Source organism: Cinclus cinclus, chromosome 14 (genome assembly GCF_963662255.1).
Source record: "Cinclus cinclus chromosome 14, bCinCin1.1, whole genome shotgun sequence".
NCBI lineage: Eukaryota > Metazoa > Chordata > Aves > Passeriformes > Cinclidae > Cinclus > Cinclus cinclus.
This window is the reverse complement of record NC_085059.1, coordinates 14,908,100-14,924,642: the sequence shown is the minus strand read 5'-3', so window position 1 is coordinate 14,924,642 and position 16,543 is coordinate 14,908,100. Positions and strand designations below refer to the sequence as shown.

At 53.1% G+C, this 16,543-nt stretch overlaps 1 protein-coding gene across 1 annotated transcript; it reads left to right on the top strand.

The window, feature by feature from the left end:
• The first annotated feature begins 7,483 nt into the window (after positions 1 to 7,483).
• Positions 7,484 to 10,437, top strand: RPS14 (ribosomal protein S14). The gene is made up of 5 exons (XM_062502104.1): positions 7,484 to 7,689; positions 8,822 to 8,972; positions 9,273 to 9,434; positions 9,618 to 9,694; positions 10,329 to 10,437. Exons 2-5 carry the CDS (start codon positions 8,824 to 8,826, stop codon positions 10,394 to 10,396), a joined length of 456 nt encoding a protein of 151 aa, XP_062358088.1. The 5' UTR covers positions 7,484 to 7,689; positions 8,822 to 8,823; the 3' UTR covers positions 10,397 to 10,437.
• The last annotated feature ends 6,106 nt before the right edge of the window (positions 10,438 to 16,543 follow it).

The following is a 16,543-nucleotide window of genomic DNA, read 5'->3' as shown; positions in this document are numbered from 1 at the left end:
GGTGACTTTTGCAGGAAAATAACACGAATCATAAGCAGCTATGGGGCACCAACTCTCTGTGTCCGCAGGGTGTGATTCATCCAGCCCTTCCAGGGGTCCAGCACCTGGGCTGTCCTACTCCACACCTGGGGACAGGCACAGAGAGGACACAGGAGGCAGCATCTCCCACTCGCACATGCAGACTGGTCACAGCCAGCTTGTAGGATGGTCTCCAAGAATGCAGCATCCCACTTTCCCTCCACCCAGGTCCTCCTGCCCCTGTGTCAAGTTTCAATACCACCAACATACACGTGACAGTGGCACAAAGCAATGCCACCACCTCAGCCAAAAACACAGGGAAGTCAAGGGTTGTCATGAGATCCTGAAGTTGGAAGGGTTGGAAACATCAGAGAGACAGACTGGAAGCCCCTGTCCTCTGAGGCCATGAAGCAAACACAAAACATAGGAACTTAGTACTTTGCTTCTCTTGAATCCTAATCTTATTCTGGCAAGCTCTACCTCAGCAGCCAAAAATAAAAACACAGGTCATTAAGGTATATCTAGAATGAAAAATTACACAAAAAATACCACTTAAACAAAACCCTCCATGACTCTGCCCCAGAGTACAAAGAGCCAAGAGAGCTCCATCTCCAGCATGCAGTCAGAAGCTGGCCAAGATGGGACACCTGGTGGGACCACAGCCCTCCATCCTCAGCCCAGCACCCAGAGATATCCTAAAATCAAACCTGCTTATAAAAAGCCTGTGGAAGGAGACAGGCAGGTGCTGATGATGACACTCTGTAGCAGGAACACACTTGGCTGTGCCATACTTCACCATGACACGCTACTTGAAGAAAATATTAATCATTCCCTCTTCATTCCAGCCTGGGTTTTGACTTATGAGGTGTCTTCTTCCTTCAGTTTAAATTACCGCCAACAGTGTATTAAATATGTCCTGTTCTACAGTACTGACAGACACACATAGGAGGGTGGGAGAAAACCCAAAACAACCTGTCAGGAAAAGTCTGTATGTTGGTGGGATGGATTTTCCAACCCCATCCAAACAAAATCATACCAGACCCACCAGCTTCCCAAAGGCACAGGAAGCAGGAAGGGCTTTGTGTGTGTGAGCTTCCCCACCAGCATCTGTGTCCCATGCCAGCAGCTCCAGGTTGGAAGGCGCAAATTTGGGGGCTGCAGCTGCTGGGGTGTCATGGCATGTACCAGGGCTAGGCAAGGTGACACTGGGTGCCATGGGGAGGTCCTGGCTTCCCCATACCCACACATGAATGCCCCAGCCATGGAGGGGCACTGGGAAATATGAGCTTTGCTTTCACTGTCCTTGCCCAAAATGAGCGCTGACATGGGCAAAGGGGAGATGCTTGGCCATTCTGCCAGAGGCCAACAGCACTGGGGTTTATTTTTCTGCCATATCAAGCCCCACACGTTTTTTTCTATTGTTTAATTTCCTTCTTCTCCACCCATGGTAAGTTCACTCAGAAGAGAGGAACTTATTTCCTATTGAATTTGTCCTGGTTGTTTTATTTGGAAAAGGACAGCTTCCTCAGCTGTGGTCCTCCATGTGCAGCTGAGAGAAGCAGGCACAGGGGTGGTCACCTCCCCATCTTTACCAGCCTAGCCCCAGTAAAAACCACTCTTAAAATGTGAGTAACAAAGATGCTGTTTTGCTGCAAGAAGAGCTGCTGCTCCAAGGCTGCCGGTGACAAAGGGGCACTGCAAGGCGCCGGTTTCCCAACCCTGCAAGCACCGTTAGTGGGAAGACAACCATCCCCATGGTGTGCTGTGGCAGCAGCTAGCTGGGATCATGAGATGGGAGAGTCCCGGTGCTGGGATATGACTACAGTGCTGGGAGGGAGCACCAGCCTCGATGGGAAGCAAAATCTTCCAGGTGATGCCAAAGGTCGACCAAACTGGTGTGGCTTCTGTGCTGCCGGGCATCAGGGGATGCTCCCATCTGCGAGAGATAGCCTGTCCGTGCGGTGGTGGACGCAAACCCAAAAGATTTGGGGAGATAATACACACAGCTATGCACGAGAGGCCCAGGAGCTCACCAGCGGCGGAGAAAATGTCAGGACCTCTTCCAGAGGGGGTGGTGAGGTGCTCCACAAGCACGCCAGCCAGCCGTGCCATGCACAAGGTGTGCACCTCCAGGTGCCCTGGCCGTGCTGCCCTGGCTGCCCTGGTCCTGCACGATTTTAGTTTCCACCACTCGCACTCCTCGGGAGCGGGGACGCCCCAGGCCCCGCACCCCGCGCCTGACGCCGCGCTGCAGCTTGGCCTCGACTGCTCCTCGGCGGTGCCCGGGAGCTGCGGGGCCAGGGCACCCCCGTCACGGCGCGGCCTCGCCGCCTCCTCCGAGCCCCGTGCGGCGAGACCCCCTCGGCCTGGCGGGGCCGCGGGACGGCTCGGGGCGGGGGGCTCCCCTCCGGGCGCCCGCTCCATCCGGGCCGGCTCTTCCCGAGGGCACCCGGCCGTTCCGCCGTGGGGACGGGCGAGTGGTGCCGCAGTTCTCGGGGGACGGGAGGAGCCACAGGGCCCGATTCGCGGCGCAGCCCGGCCGGGGCGGCGCGAGGCCCGGCGGCCCCGGCCCGCTCTCCCCGCCCGCCCTTTGTCCGCGCCGCCGCCCCGCTCGGGCCGTACCTGCCGCCGCCGGGCCCGCTCCGCTCCTCTCCGCTCTGCTCTGCCAGGCCGCCGCCGCCGCCGCCCGCTCCGCCGGCCCGGCCCCGCTCGGCGCGTCCCGCCCGCCGCCCGGGCAGGCACCGCCCCCGCCGCTCCCCGCCAGCACCGCCCCGGGGGCCGCGCGGGGCTCCGCGGCTCGGCCGGAGCCGGGGCCGGGCCGGGGCAACGCTGACCGGAGCGCCGGGGGCAACTCGGGGCTGTCCCCGCCACGCGTGCCCTGCCCGGTGCTCCTCGCCCCCTCCGGACCCCCGGGGTGACCGTGAGCCGGGCGATAATCCCCCGGCGGGAGGGCTCAGATCCCCGTACCCGGGGTGCCTGTGATGATCCTCGTGCTCGGCGGTGCTCCCACCAGGCCCCACATTCCCACTGTTTCCCGGGATGAGCACGATGGGGTGTCCAAAGGGTACGGCCCAGACTGTGTGTTCGGTGTAACTGGGGTGTCAGGCTCCTACACAGAGCCTTTTTATCCTTCCCCAGACACCCTTTTGTGTAAGATTTGTAAAGCCAGTCAAACCTGAGGTCATCCCAAGCTTCCTCCCCATCTGCAGGACCCAGGTGTCATTTCAGGGTCCTGCTATCACATCGTTTAGCTTTTCCTCCCTGACATCAAGATAAACTCAAGGGCCACATCGAAGTTACTGGCTGGCTGCCCCCAGCCTGCATGCACAGACACAAAATTCCCTTCATTCCTCAGAGAGGGGGAAAATGAGCTGCTCCTCTCTTGTCCTGCTCTCCGAGGCTGCTGGGGACTGTGCCGGCATGTGGAGACATGCTCCGGCCCAGAGTTAATCACCCACATGAGCTGCCCAGGTCCGTCTCACTGCCCCTGTTAGAAGGGATGTGCTGCATTAGGACAACCTTGTCAGGTTTCATGTCCAGCCTGCGGGGATGAGATGTGGCAGAAGGTCTGCTGGGTTTGGTTCAGGCAGCTTACTCTCGGAGAGCTTCCAACTGAACAGGATTCGAGGAAGCAATTTCAATCAAATGGAACAAGCAGATAAACAAACAAAAGGAAAACAAGAAAGGAAGTTGTAAGGAAAGAGACACAAAGAATGGCAGACTTTTATGGCTGCAAATTTTCTAAGTGCTCATTGAAGTCAAAGACATCTTATCCTTAAACATTTCACTTCCCTCACAAGCATTTTTTGCAAATTGCAAATGCCAAAGTTACTTGAAAGCTCAGAAAACAAAAAAGGACAAACAGCAAGTTTTTCAACTGTGAACTGCTGTAAAGGGTATTAAAGGGATTATATTTTTTTAGCCTTAAATGATTTGCAAACTCAGCCTGAAAATGTATCTCTCCTGGGAACAGCATTCCAAGGCCATACTAACCTCTGCCAGAGGAGATTCATGCAGAAATCATTGAGCAAAAAGCCAGCAATGAGTAATCAAAGGCATGCACCAAACTCCAAAAACAATCTGCAGAATCCACAATCTCAAGCGGTAAAGTTTTCCACTGAATAATTTCTTCTGAGAAAAAGGAATTTGCTGAATTCTAGATCTGGCATTTGTGATTTTTTTTTTAAGGAAAAAAAAAAACTCACTGAAAACAGAAAGCTGCTCAGAAAGGCACTGGGATTTATTAATACCAGCTCTGCCACTTTACATGAGTATCAGGTAGCTTTTTTCTTGCCTGTCTTCTGTTTGCAAACATAAAGGAAACCAATTCCTTTCCTGCGTGCTTTAAAACTACAGGCTCTTCTTCAGCACATCTGTCAGAAAGCAGTTCAGTGGCTTTCCTCCGTATTGTTTCCAATTTATTAATCAACACTTCCAGCTCCCTACTGAGTTACAGCCACATTATGGTCCCCTTGAAGTCCATGGCAGCACTTCCACCAACTTCATTAGGACCAGAAACTCGCTCTTGAAGTCTCTGCCAATTCTTTAAGTGCTTTAACTTCAGCGTTGGAGATTTCTGTTTTAATCTTCTTACGCCTGTTCCTGACACATCATTTTACATGTGTGCATACACTAACTGCCCTTCTTGAAACTAAAAATGCCCTTAAAAGCAAATAGAAAAGTTTGGGTTTATTTATTTTTTTGTTTATTTCTTTGGTTTTTTTTTTTTTAACCTGTGAATGGTGTATTTGGGTCCCTGAATGGCTCTTTTCCATGGCTGTTACAGGAGAGATGCCACCTTGAAGGGTCTGTTAGCCCCAACTACAGATCCTGGTCCATATCAGACAGCCTGCTGCAGGGAGAATTTTGTCCAGTTCCAGTTCCAGTCTCTGTTTCAAGGCCACCAGTAAGGCCACTGGTTCATGGCTTGTGGGAACAAGTCACAGCCATGGAAACAGTGATATTTGAGTACCAAAGATTCCTTCTTGTGGGAAGCCGGGAGCTGGAGCCTTTGCAAGTCAGGACAGTCAATTCCACTGACCCCTCTCAGCCTGAACCAGTTTACTCCTGGCAGGAGAAGACCTTAGGAGCAGAATTCCCATTTGCCTGGCTTTTTTGTTTAGTCACTGGCTGAGTTATGAAATCTGCCTGCAGCGTCACCGTGTCTGTGGGTTTCCCATGGGCTGCAGAGGCTATTACCAAGGAGCAGCTGGAATGTTAATTACCCATTAAGGAACTAAATCTGGGGGATTTCTCAAAGCAAATACACATCATCTCTGGCACTGACCCCACAGTGGCCTGAGCATCCTTCCCAGCCAGGCTGGAGGACGCAATCCTTGTGGCCCCTGCTGGGCGCCTCCCTTTTCATTCCAGCCAGGGAAGGCTCTCAGCACCGTCCTCAGCAGTAGGACAGCCTGGCTGGAGCTGGCATTCGAACCCCAAGAACATTTTGCAGGGCAGGCAGCTCCCTTGCAGACACACCAGAACTAGTGCAAGGCATAGTGAAAGGGAAGAATATGTCCCAGGGAGCGGAGAAAGCTCCATCCTGCTCCGAGGCTGGAGGGACCAGGAGCAGTCTGTCTCCCAGCAACTTTGGGGCTGAAGGCAGCACAGGATTTTGAACCAGTGGGTTAATTATTTTAGCAGCTCACATGGTTATTTCAGCCTGTTACCCATAAGTGGAGGCCTGTCCGTTTCCTTGCCTCTGGCTTGCATCTTGTACAGTCCTCTTGGAGGATTGTCATGGACAGCCCTGTCTGTGTGGCTCCATGAGGACAAACTCACCCTGCCTGGCTGTCTGTGCACTGCTCACTGTCCCCAGGCTCCTCCTCAGACAAGGCACTCGCAGCACACATGTCCTGACACAGGCTGACCTCTGCAGCACTCCCTGCTGCTGACTCTTTCCTTCCCCTTTCCTCCAAATCAGACCACAGCCATTGTCACTGGAGCTGCCGGCTGGAATTACAGCAGCTCTGCCAGTGTGTATTTTAAAAATCTCACCTTCAGCATCCAAACAGGAAGATCCCTGATGCAGTGGCAAAACTGTATCAAACACAGGAGCAACTGAAGATGTTCCATGGGGTCAGGATGAAGGTTACAGTGGCATCCCTGCACACAGAGAGCTTTCCCAGGGAAAAAATATCCCAGCACGGGTGGGGGCGGTGCAGGGGGACAGGGAGCCTAAAGAACCAAACCTCTTTTCCCTGGTGGCAGCCCAGAGGTTTGCATCCTGGAATGCTTGGCCGGAGAAAGGAAAAGGTATGGAAAATCTGCATGGGCAATATGGGCAAGTAGATGTTAGCCTAAAAATACATAGCACCCCACAGCTGCAGAGGAGATGGACGTGAGATGGGAGACAGAATTTTCTGACGGGTCAGCACCAAATATTATCAGTCAAGCAGAGGTGCTGGACCCTCCCTGCAGATGTTTCCAGGCCATTGGACTGTGCAGCTTCGCTAGCAGCACTGTTATAAGGAGCCTCCCTTGCCCAGCTGCTTTTCCTCCATCAGCCCAGCTCTGAGCACAGGTCTGGGAGCAGATCTGAAGGTCAGTCAGGCGTCCCCATGTAGGGACCCACTGGTGCTCATGCTGTCACTCACATCCCAGCCCCATGTGGCTCAGAGCTGTTTCCCAGAAGCAGCTGGAAGCAGGGCAGGATCATGCCCAGGAAACATCTCATCAGCACTATTAACTCAATTTCATTGTGCCTCTGTTCCGAAGGTTTTTGTTGTTCCCCATCCTTACTCTCCTGAGCACTTTGTAAATCACTTGGAAACAGAAAATACTGCCTTGCTGGACCACCTTTATGCAAAACTTTACAAACTGACATTCTTTGTCGAAAATCCCGATCACAGCTCAGGGAGGTGCTCCTGTACAATCGTCGTTCAGGGAGGTGTTCCTGCACCATCACTCACGGTCCACAGCTGCAGTCTCTGCTTCTCTCATCAGCTGCCAGAGCTCCTGAGAGAATCACTGGGACTGAAACCCCTGCCATCAGTTCCTTGACAAAAATACACCACTTGCACCACTACATACATTCTCACTGGTCCACGGGGCATTAAACTACCACATACATTCTCTTGTGCGTGGATTCCTAAACACCTCCTCGCAGTCAGGGCTCCCGCCTGAGCTCGGGGCAGGGACAAGCAGCTGCTTGGAGACCCCCAGGGCCCCTCACCACGCTCAGCCTCGACAGCAGAGCGAGGGGCAAAGGTTCTAACTGAGCCGGAGCAGAGCCGACTGCAGCAGGAGGAAGCAGGATGATTGCAGGAATTACACCCCTTCCTCTCCAGTTGTTTTTTAAACCGGTTCGTTTCCAAAGCTCTCACGGGCCGGCTCCAGCTCACCCACCCTCGCTCGCCGCCATCTTGGGGAGGGACGGTGGGTGAAAGGGAAGGGAAGGAAGGGCGCCGCCATCTTGGGAAGGTCGAGCCGGCGAGAGAATTGTGTAAGGGGAGAGGCGGTCCCGCCATCGTGGGGCAATCGGCCCGGTTTGGCCTCGGGAGAGACGGTCACGGTTTGGCCCGGCCCGGAGAGACTGGGATTGGGATCGGGACACAGCCTTGGGAGCGGACACGCCGCCTCCCGCCATCCCTTCCGGGTGAGGCGGTGACCCACGCCCCCTGACCCCACCGCTTCCTTTCCGCGGCAGCCGCCGGAGCAGACGGGCAGGTGAGTCCGGGCCCCGCCGCATCCGCCGCCATCCGCCCGCCCGCGCTTCGCCGCGGCCTCCGCGCCCTCCGCCCACCCTCGCGGGAGCGGGGCTGCGCGGGGCAGCGCGCTCGGCGCGGGGGAGGCGCGCTCGGCGGAGCGGGACCGTGGGCCGCGGGAGAGCCGCGGGCTGGAGTAGCGGAGCGCCCGGCTGGGGTGTGCTGGGCCCCGGGCCGGCCCTCCCCGGGTCCTGAGCGGTCGGGGCCGCGGTGAAACGCGGCGCGTTCGTCGCTCGATGCCGGTGGTACAGCGTGTGCTGCGTGTGGCGTGTGGGCCTCGCTGGGCTGGGGACGGCGCTGTCCGTGAAGCCCGTGTGTCATGGATGTGTTGAGAAGGGGATGTGGTGCTATCGGAGTGGCTGCGCAGACACTGATGTAAATTGATGTTACAGTGCTCAGGGCTGTTGGTGGAGAGGGCACCGTCGAGGGCGAACGTGGGTTGTGTTGGGGTTCGTTACCTCGGTGCAGCGGCCGGACATCTCCCTTGTGCAGGGCGCCGGCTGTAGCAGGAGTTTGGCAGGAGGGGGCAATAAAGAACCGTTTTGCTGTGCTTGGGAGCTGACACACAGGAACCCTGGCTGTTAAACCCAGCACAGCCGAGTGCACCCTCTGCTATCTCCCATCACTGGGTATGGGCTTCAGGGGCAGGAGACTTAGCTGGGCTAGTCCCAAGGATGTGGTTGGGAGACCAATAACATGGAAGAACACAATCAGGTATTTAAAAGGTCTGCAGACTCGGGGCTTACTGACAGTACTGGGTCTGTAGTAGTTGCTTGGTTTGGTGTTTTCTAGCCATAAACTTACATAAACAAGGGGAAATGCTCAACTTTGCTGGTTATCAAAGAAAGGAGCTCCCTTATGCACTGCTGTAGTGGGGCCTGGTAACATGAAGTGTAGCAGGAGAGACTCCACTAAACAGCTGTAGGTGTGCCAGCATACAGCAAAGCTGGGAATCCTGTGGTTTATAAGAAATTTGCCAGTGGTAACTCATTTTTCTTGCTTGGTAAAAGGTTGAAATAGCAGGAATTTCATAAAACCATTTAACAGAGTTGAGAAATTACCCACACTCATACATTTCTTTTGTTGTTTTTCAGAAATGGCACCTCGTAAGGGCAAGGAGAAGAAGGAAGAGCAGGTCATTAGCTTGGGACCACAGGTTGCTGAAGGAGAAAATGTGTTTGGTGTCTGCCACATCTTTGCCTCCTTCAATGACACTTTTGTCCATGTGACCGATCTGTCTGGCAAGTGAGTATGGGACAGGCATCACATTGCTGCAGTACCCAGCTCTTTCGGGTGAAATTAGAAACTGGGTTTGGCGAGAGGTTCTGCCAAAATCCTTGAGTTTCTGCTGAGGTTTATCCATGGTGCATATACATGAACTGGATGGCTTGGTGGGCTCTTGTGATCAAGATGGTGTTCAGGGTACTTGTGTGGCTTATTGATCTGGTAACATTGGAAATAATAGGTTCTGACTGTCACCAGATTCTCGTTTGGGGAAAGAACAAGGAATGGCTTTCTTTTCAACATCACCTTTTCCTTCTGTAGGGAAACCATCTGCCGTGTAACTGGTGGGATGAAGGTGAAAGCAGACAGAGATGAGTCCTCTCCCTACGCAGCCATGCTGGCAGCCCAGGATGTTGCCCAGAGGTGCAAGGAGCTGGGCATCACTGCCCTGCACATCAAGCTGCGTGCAACGGGGGGCAACAGGTACAGCAGGAAGGCTGGGACACTGCTGGGGATGTGGCTGTGGGGGCTGACGGTGGATGGGTGTAGAACACGAGAAGAGTGGTTTGGCTTGGGGAAAGTGTGACTCTAATATTTCTGGCTGTTTGTAAACTGTGTTCACCTTCTGGGTCATGAGAGGGGTTGTTGGTTCTGACTCTCTTCCAGGACCAAGACTCCTGGACCTGGTGCCCAGTCAGCCCTGAGAGCTCTGGCCCGCTCTGGAATGAAGATTGGCCGCATTGGTGAGTGAGGAAAAAAGGGATTATTAGTGAAATGAGCTTTGTAGGCAGCTGTACTGCTTGATGTATGAGATGTCCTTCATGGCTGCTTAGATGGTACCAATGAAAGGATTTCATGTAAATAGATCCTTAAATGGACAGAGTGACCAGGAGGTGGTGAGAGCCATACTCAGAACCCAGGTTTCTGTGTGCAGGGCAGACCCCAGCTTGGAGCAGGATGCTGATGCCCCTCTGATGCCACATGGCTGTTCCGTCACCTAAAAATACCTTGTTGGTCTCATGGTTCAGTAATAATGAAGTTCTCCAGCCCTTGTAGGGAGAGTCCTGAACTTTGTGGGGAAGTCACAAGATACAGTGGTGGTGGTTGGGCTGAAAATTCTTCAAGCATCCTGTGTTTCTTTTGAAATGCTGTGGCTGCTTAGTTTAAGTGGGATGGGAGATGGGAATTTTTGCTTGCTAAGCGTTAAAGCCCTGAGTATCCAGCCTGTGGCAAGTTCCCAAATACCTCCTTTCCATGGGGAGTTCCTTCTGACATGTGTGGCTCCTGTGGTGTCCCAAGTGCTGAGGTGTTGGGTGATGGCTGTGCCCAGGTGGGGGTACCTCTGGAAGGTAACTGTTCTGGATTTTCTCCCGGCAGAGGATGTCACCCCCATCCCCTCCGACAGCACTCGCAGGAAGGGTGGTCGCCGTGGACGTCGTCTGTAACCAGCGCAGCACCTTCTGTTATTAAAGCTCTCTTAAACCTCTGTTTAGCTCTGTGTTTTCTTACTGGGGTGTGCTCAGAAGCCAAGGGGCTTCAGTTTAATTCCATTCACAGATGGCTTGCACTCTGGAGCAGGGCCTCTGGCTCGGAGGGGAACCAGGCTGGCTGATCCAAAGCCACAGGTGTCTTAGGCTTCATATAGCAAAAGCTGCTTTCAAAATGAGTCATGACCTCTTGCATCTCCTGGAAGAAAAAGCTGGGCTGGGAGCAAGCAAGTGCTGCTGGGTTTTCTGCAAAATGTTGCTTAATGCATCACTTCCCCTTTCTGTGGAAAAAGTCCTCTCTCTGCCTGGACGTATCTGTTCCTAAGCCAGCATTTCCCTTGGCACAGCCATAGTATTTTGTTATATGTGGCCATGGAAAATGTTAGAATAAACTTCCCTTACTGTCTGAAGTGTGCACCATTTGCCGTTTGGATCACTTTTTCCTATACTTGAAGTGTTAGTTGAACTCTGTGTAGAGGTGTTGAAAACATGATACCAGAAGCAGCTCAGCCAGCATGGAGCTGAGGGAGGAGAGGGTAGGACAGAGTTGAGCAGGGAGTTACACTGTTACAAACAGTTCCATTCCTGTTGATACTGTGAAAGCTGTTGGTGTTCTCATCAGCAGACGTGGGCTTTTCCTCTGGCCAGTGGTGAACAGGAGTGTGATGGGTCTCTGAGGGCATGGCACGTCTGTGGAGGGTGAGCAGGCAGGGTTGCAGGTTTCCTCCCGCTAGTGGGGTTTTTAATTTGTTGCAGCTTTGTCAGTTGGTTCTGGGTTTTTTTGCTAGTAATGGAGGTAATAAAAATTCCTCCCCATCACCCACCCAGGTGCCATATCAGAATAGGTATGAGACCCTGGATCTAGAGAGCCAGATGACATAGAAGAAAATAATCTGCCTGGAAAGCCCACTTACACTTCATGTGTCATATGGATCACCACCTCTAACACTGAAAAGAAAAGAAAGGCAGTGGTAGTGGGTGACTCCCTTCTGAGGGGAACAAAGGGCCCCATATGTTGACCAGACTCATCCCACAAGGAGGTTCAGTGCCTGAAGTCAGGTTTTTTAGGGAGTGTTTGAGGGGGTTGCTAGGGCATGTAGGAAAAAATTAGAGAAGCTAGAACTTAATTTGGCAACGTTTGTGAAGGACAATAAATGTTTTTACAAATATGTTAACGGCAAAGGGAAGGTGGAGACCAACCTTTGTTCTCTATTGGATGTGAGAGGGAACTTAGTAACTGCAGATGAGGAGAAGGTGGAAGTGTTTAACGCCTTCTTTGCCTCAGTCTTTAGTGGGAAGACTCTTGTCCTCTGGACAGCTGTCCTCCTGGGTTGGTAGATGGTGTTAGGGAGTAGAATGTACGTACCCTCTGTTATCACGGAGGAGGCAGTCAGAGCACTGCTAAGCCACTTGGATATTCATAAATCAAAGGGACCAGATGGGATCCATCCCAGTGTGATGAGGGAGCTGATGGGCTTGCAAAGCCACTTTCCATCATTTACCAACAGTCTTGGCTCTCTGATGAGGTTCCAGATGAAGCTGGCCAGTGTGACACCCATTCACTAAAAAGGTGGGAAGGAGGATCCTGGTAATTATAGGCTGTTAGCCTGACCTCAGTACCCGGTAAGGTAATGGAACAGTTTATACTGAGTGTCATCACACAGTGCTTACAGGATGGCCAGGATAACAGATCCAGCCAGCACGGGTTTAGGAGGGGTAGGTCGTGTTCGACCAACCTGGTCTCCTTTTATGAGCAGGTGACCTACCTGATGGATCTGGGAAAGGCTGTGGATGTTGTGTATTTAGACTTCAGCAACGTCTTTGACACTGTCTCCCACAGCACACTCCTGGAAAAGCTGGCAGCCTGTGACGTGGACAGGAACACTTTTCTGGGTTAAGAACTGGCTGGGTGGCCAGGCCCAGAGAGTGGTAGTGAATGGTGCTGCATCCAGCTGGCAGCTGGTCACTAGTGGTGTCCCTCAGGGGTCTCTGCTGGATTTTGTTCAATATTTTTATTGATGCCATGGATGAGGGTATTGAGTCTTTCATTAGTAAATTTGCAGATGACACTAAGCTGGGAGTCTGTGTTGATCTGTTGGAAGGGAGAAGGGCTCTGCAGAGAGACCTGGAAGGGTTGGATGGATGGGCAGCATCCAGTAAGATGAAATTTAATAACTCCAAGTGCTGAGTCCTGCATTTTCATCACACGAATCCCCTGCAACCTTATGAGCTGGGGATGGCGTGGCTGGACAGTGCCCAGACAGAAAGTGACCTGGTGGTACTGGTGAACAGCAGACTGAACATGAGCCAGCAGTGTGCCCTGGTGGCCAAGAAGGCCAGTGGCATCCTGGCCTGGATCAGGAATGGTGTGGCCAGCAGGAGCGGGGACATCATTCTTGCCTGTACTCAGCACAGGTGAGGCCACACCTTGAGTGCTGTGTCCAGTTCTGTCCCCTCAGTTTAGGAAGGACATGGAGACACTTGAGCACATCCAGAGGAGGCAACGAGGCTGGTGAGGGACTTGGAACACAAACCCAGTGAGGAACGGCTGAGGGAGCTGGGGTTGTTTAGCCTGGAGAAAAGGAGACTCAGGGCTGACCTTCTCACTCTCTAGAATTTCTTGCAAGGTGTTTGCAGTCAGGTGGGGTTGGTTTCTTTCTCCAAACAGCAACTGACAGAATGAGAGGACAGAGTCTTAAGCAGTGCCAAGGGAAATATAGGTTGGATATTAGGAAAAATTTTTTTACTGAAAGAGTGATCAAGTACTGGAATCGTCTGCCAGGGGAGGTGGTGGAATCACCATCCCTATGTTTTTAAAAAAAGACTGGATGTGGCACTCGGTGCCATGGTCCAGTTAAGGTGTTGGGGCATGGGTTGGATTTGATGATCTTAAAAGTATCTTCCAACCTTGTGATTCTATGTCTTCCATGTGAGTTACTCTGTCCCAGGGGACATCACTGTGGCTGCTTCATGAGGCACATCTGGGGAGAGCTCTACAGCTCAACACAGCACCTTTGCTGTGTCAAAAACTCAGCAGACTCTGCTCATCTCTTGGTGCAGGGGGAGATGTGTCTACTCACTCCCTCTGCTGCCTACCCTGGTCCAGGCAGGTTCTACCCTGCTGGTTTATAGAGCAGAGGAGGTGAGGAGGTGTCTGCTCCATGGGAAGGTGGATTTACTCTTAACCCTTTATCCTTGGAAGCTGAAGGCATGCAGGTGCACGCAGAGCTGGCTGAGCTGAGTCACTGTACACCCAGCTTGTGCCATGTGCAGCCCTGGCAGTGCTGTGCCATGGGCAGGCTGGTGCCTGGGCTTGCTGCACAATTAAAGACACAAATTGCTTTGATTTCTCAGCTGAACTGACGTCTTTGAAGCAGCTTCCTGTGTGGATGCATAACTCCAAAGAGGAAATTATGAATGAGGAGGAAGAGAAACTGAAGCCCCAGCACTGGGCAGCTTCCTGGCCCATGTCCTGGGGCTTTCTGGAGGGAAAGGCCCTCCTGTCAGTGTCACTTGGATGGGTCTCCTGGCTCTTGACAGTCCCTGGCCTGACCCAGCTGCCTTGTCTTGAGTGATTCAGTGAGGGACTGACTGAATCACCTGCACCCCCCTGTAGCTGTAGCTGGTGATGGCTTCTGGGCTGCATGGGTGGTAGACACTGTACCTGCCCACCCTATGTCACCCTGGCATGGATGTTCATCCTGTGGAGGTCATGGGGCTGTTCAGGTCTGTGCTTCACCCTAGTCACAGTCTGTGGTCACTGGTGAGCCCTGTGGCTCAGCCTTTCCCCTCAGTTTTGCCCAGGCTGATCCTGTGCTGTTGAGGGTGTCGCTTCAGGGTTGGTGGGATATGTGGGTCTGTTCCCCAAACCTTTGTGCAGGGTCTGGGGGCCAAGAGCTATGAGACAAGGCCCAGCTGGTGATGAATGCCTTCCTGCGATTACCTGCTGGGTTATTCCACCTCACTCCTGGAAATAATTGCTCTGCTGGCCTGGTCTTCATCAGATTCCTGAAATCACTTCTTGCTCCAGATTGCTTTTTTCCCCCAAAAAAGACTTATGAAGTTTTTAATAGGCAGCACCAAATACAAAGCCTTGGGGTAAGAGGGTGGTGAAAATTCATTGCCAGCCTCAAGCGATGGGAGATTGAGGAGGGTGAGACAGGATGGAAGCTGCTTTCTGAAAGTGTCTGGGTCTTCCCTGGAAAATCAATTCACAGACTGAGAACACACTGGGTGTCACAGCTCTGGGCAGAAGGTTGTGTGTGAAGCACTGAAGAGCTGACTATGAATGTCTGTGTGTGGAACAGGGGCTGACCTTGGGCTGACAGTGCTCCTCCAGGAGGCTCGAGGGGCTCAGCCTGCCTGGGAAGGGGACTGTTCTCCAGCCCCAGGTTATCACCCACGTTTGTGGTTTGCAGAGCTGGCCCAGCTCCATGGAATTGCTGGGGTTTTGTTTGTGAAGTTCCTGTTCAGACTTTCTCTGGTTCCCCTTATGGCTGAGCTACATCACGGAATGCACTGTGGAGCATGACCTCGAGGCAGGGATTTTTGGGATCCTCCCAAAATGAGGAAATTCATAAGGGCTGGGGCTGTGAGGAAAACCTGTGTGTCCCCCAAAAGTCACAGTGCCCATGAGGGGAGAGAAAAAAAATGTATGGAAGGCTTTTGTGCTTTTTCCTTCCCCCCCACTCTTTTTTTCTTCCCCTTTTTAAAACTTTCTTCCCATTTCTCTCCATTTCCTCTCCCTTTTTGTTTTCTTTTCAAACACCTCTGATGGTTTCTAAATGCAGCTTTGTTACAGACCTGGGGTGAGGCTGATGGATATCCCTGGGCTGGTGCTGTGTGAATCCCTGTGCACCCAGGACTTTCTCAGCTGGGTGGCAGGGTTGGGACCATGCTTCAGGCACCAAAACCCTTCCTCTGGATGGGACTGCAGTTTCCCACCTGGAAGTAGGAGCATCATCCCACCACATTTCCTCCAGGAACAGCATCTGCCAGGAGACCCTGCCCTACTCCCTGTAAGTGCTCTGAAAGGAGACCTTTGTCTGTCTTTCCAGGGCTGTCCTGCCAGCTGAGAGGCTCAGGACTGAATCAGGAAAAGAAATGGAGTCACTGAAACATGTCCCTGCTCGCTCCAGTGGGTTTGCCAGGTAACCAGTGGTGTCTTGTTAGGTAGGACTTTTAATTCATGTTTGCAGTTTCACTTTTGGCTGAACTCTGGCCATGGTTATACTGAGTCCTGATGCTGGACCCAGTGTGGTGCTGGGCTCAGTGTGACCCTTGGCCCAGCATGGGCACTGGGATGTGTTATCCTTGCGCTGCTCTGGGACATTGTGTAAAACCACCAAAAAATAGCATGGAGTGGATGGCTGCTCCTGCCCATGTAGCACTTGTGGGGCTGTACCGGGGTCCTCATTGCCCAACTCCCACTGGTGCTTTGGGGTCATTCACCTTAAGAGGCTGTTCCTCCTCTCTTGGCTTTGGAGGTTCAGCCCTTGGAAGCTACTGCAGGCAAAGTAAAGGGGGTAGTGCTACAAGGAAGGAGGGCTTGAAAGCCCTTGATCCTTTAGTCACTGCCTCCTCAGCCTGAGAAGCACTGGCCAAGAACCCCCACGCAGGGAGGGTCCAAAGTGACCCTCAAGCAGGGCCTTGAGCCCAAGTGCAGCTTTTCCCCAGAGCAGAGGAGGAGGCCAGCAAGGAGAGGTGTACCCTGGCATTGTGCCCCCACGGAAGGTCCTGCTCAGCTTTTGGTGTGGGTCCTCCCCATGGTGTCCCACCCCCGTGTCCCAGCTCTGCACCCCACTTCCTTCCTCACACCTTTCCTCTCACCTCCCTATCCCACTGCCACCTCCCTTTTCTCACCTCCTGCCCCCAGGGGTACTGAAGCCTCTGGGCCCATGGCACCGGTGTCACCAGGCTGGGCACCATGACCTGCCCGTGGCGTGGTGTGGGCAGTGAAGCCCCACTGAGCGGCCGTGGAGCTCACGGCTGTATCCAGCATAATTTCTGAACTGGAGACCTCTGGAGCAGAGGTCTGCCTGACAACAAGTGATGCAAGAGCCAGCAGCCAATAGGACTTTTTTTTTTGCTTCCCCCCCCCGAGGG

What these genes read in the sequence shown, in the direction of transcription:
- RPS14 (XM_062502104.1), top strand. Translation starts at nt 8,824, where the DNA reads ATGGCACCTCGTAAGGGCAAGGAGAAGAAGGAAGAGCAGGTCATTAGC. An exon ending in CGTGCAACGGGGGGCAACAG is followed by an intron (nt 9,435 to 9,617) that starts GTACAGCAGGAA and finishes ACTCTCTTCCAG; the next exon opens with GACCAAGACTCCTGGACCTG. An exon ending in AATGAAGATTGGCCGCATTG is followed by an intron (nt 9,695 to 10,328) that starts GTGAGTGAGGAA and finishes TTCTCCCGGCAG; the next exon opens with AGGATGTCACCCCCATCCCC.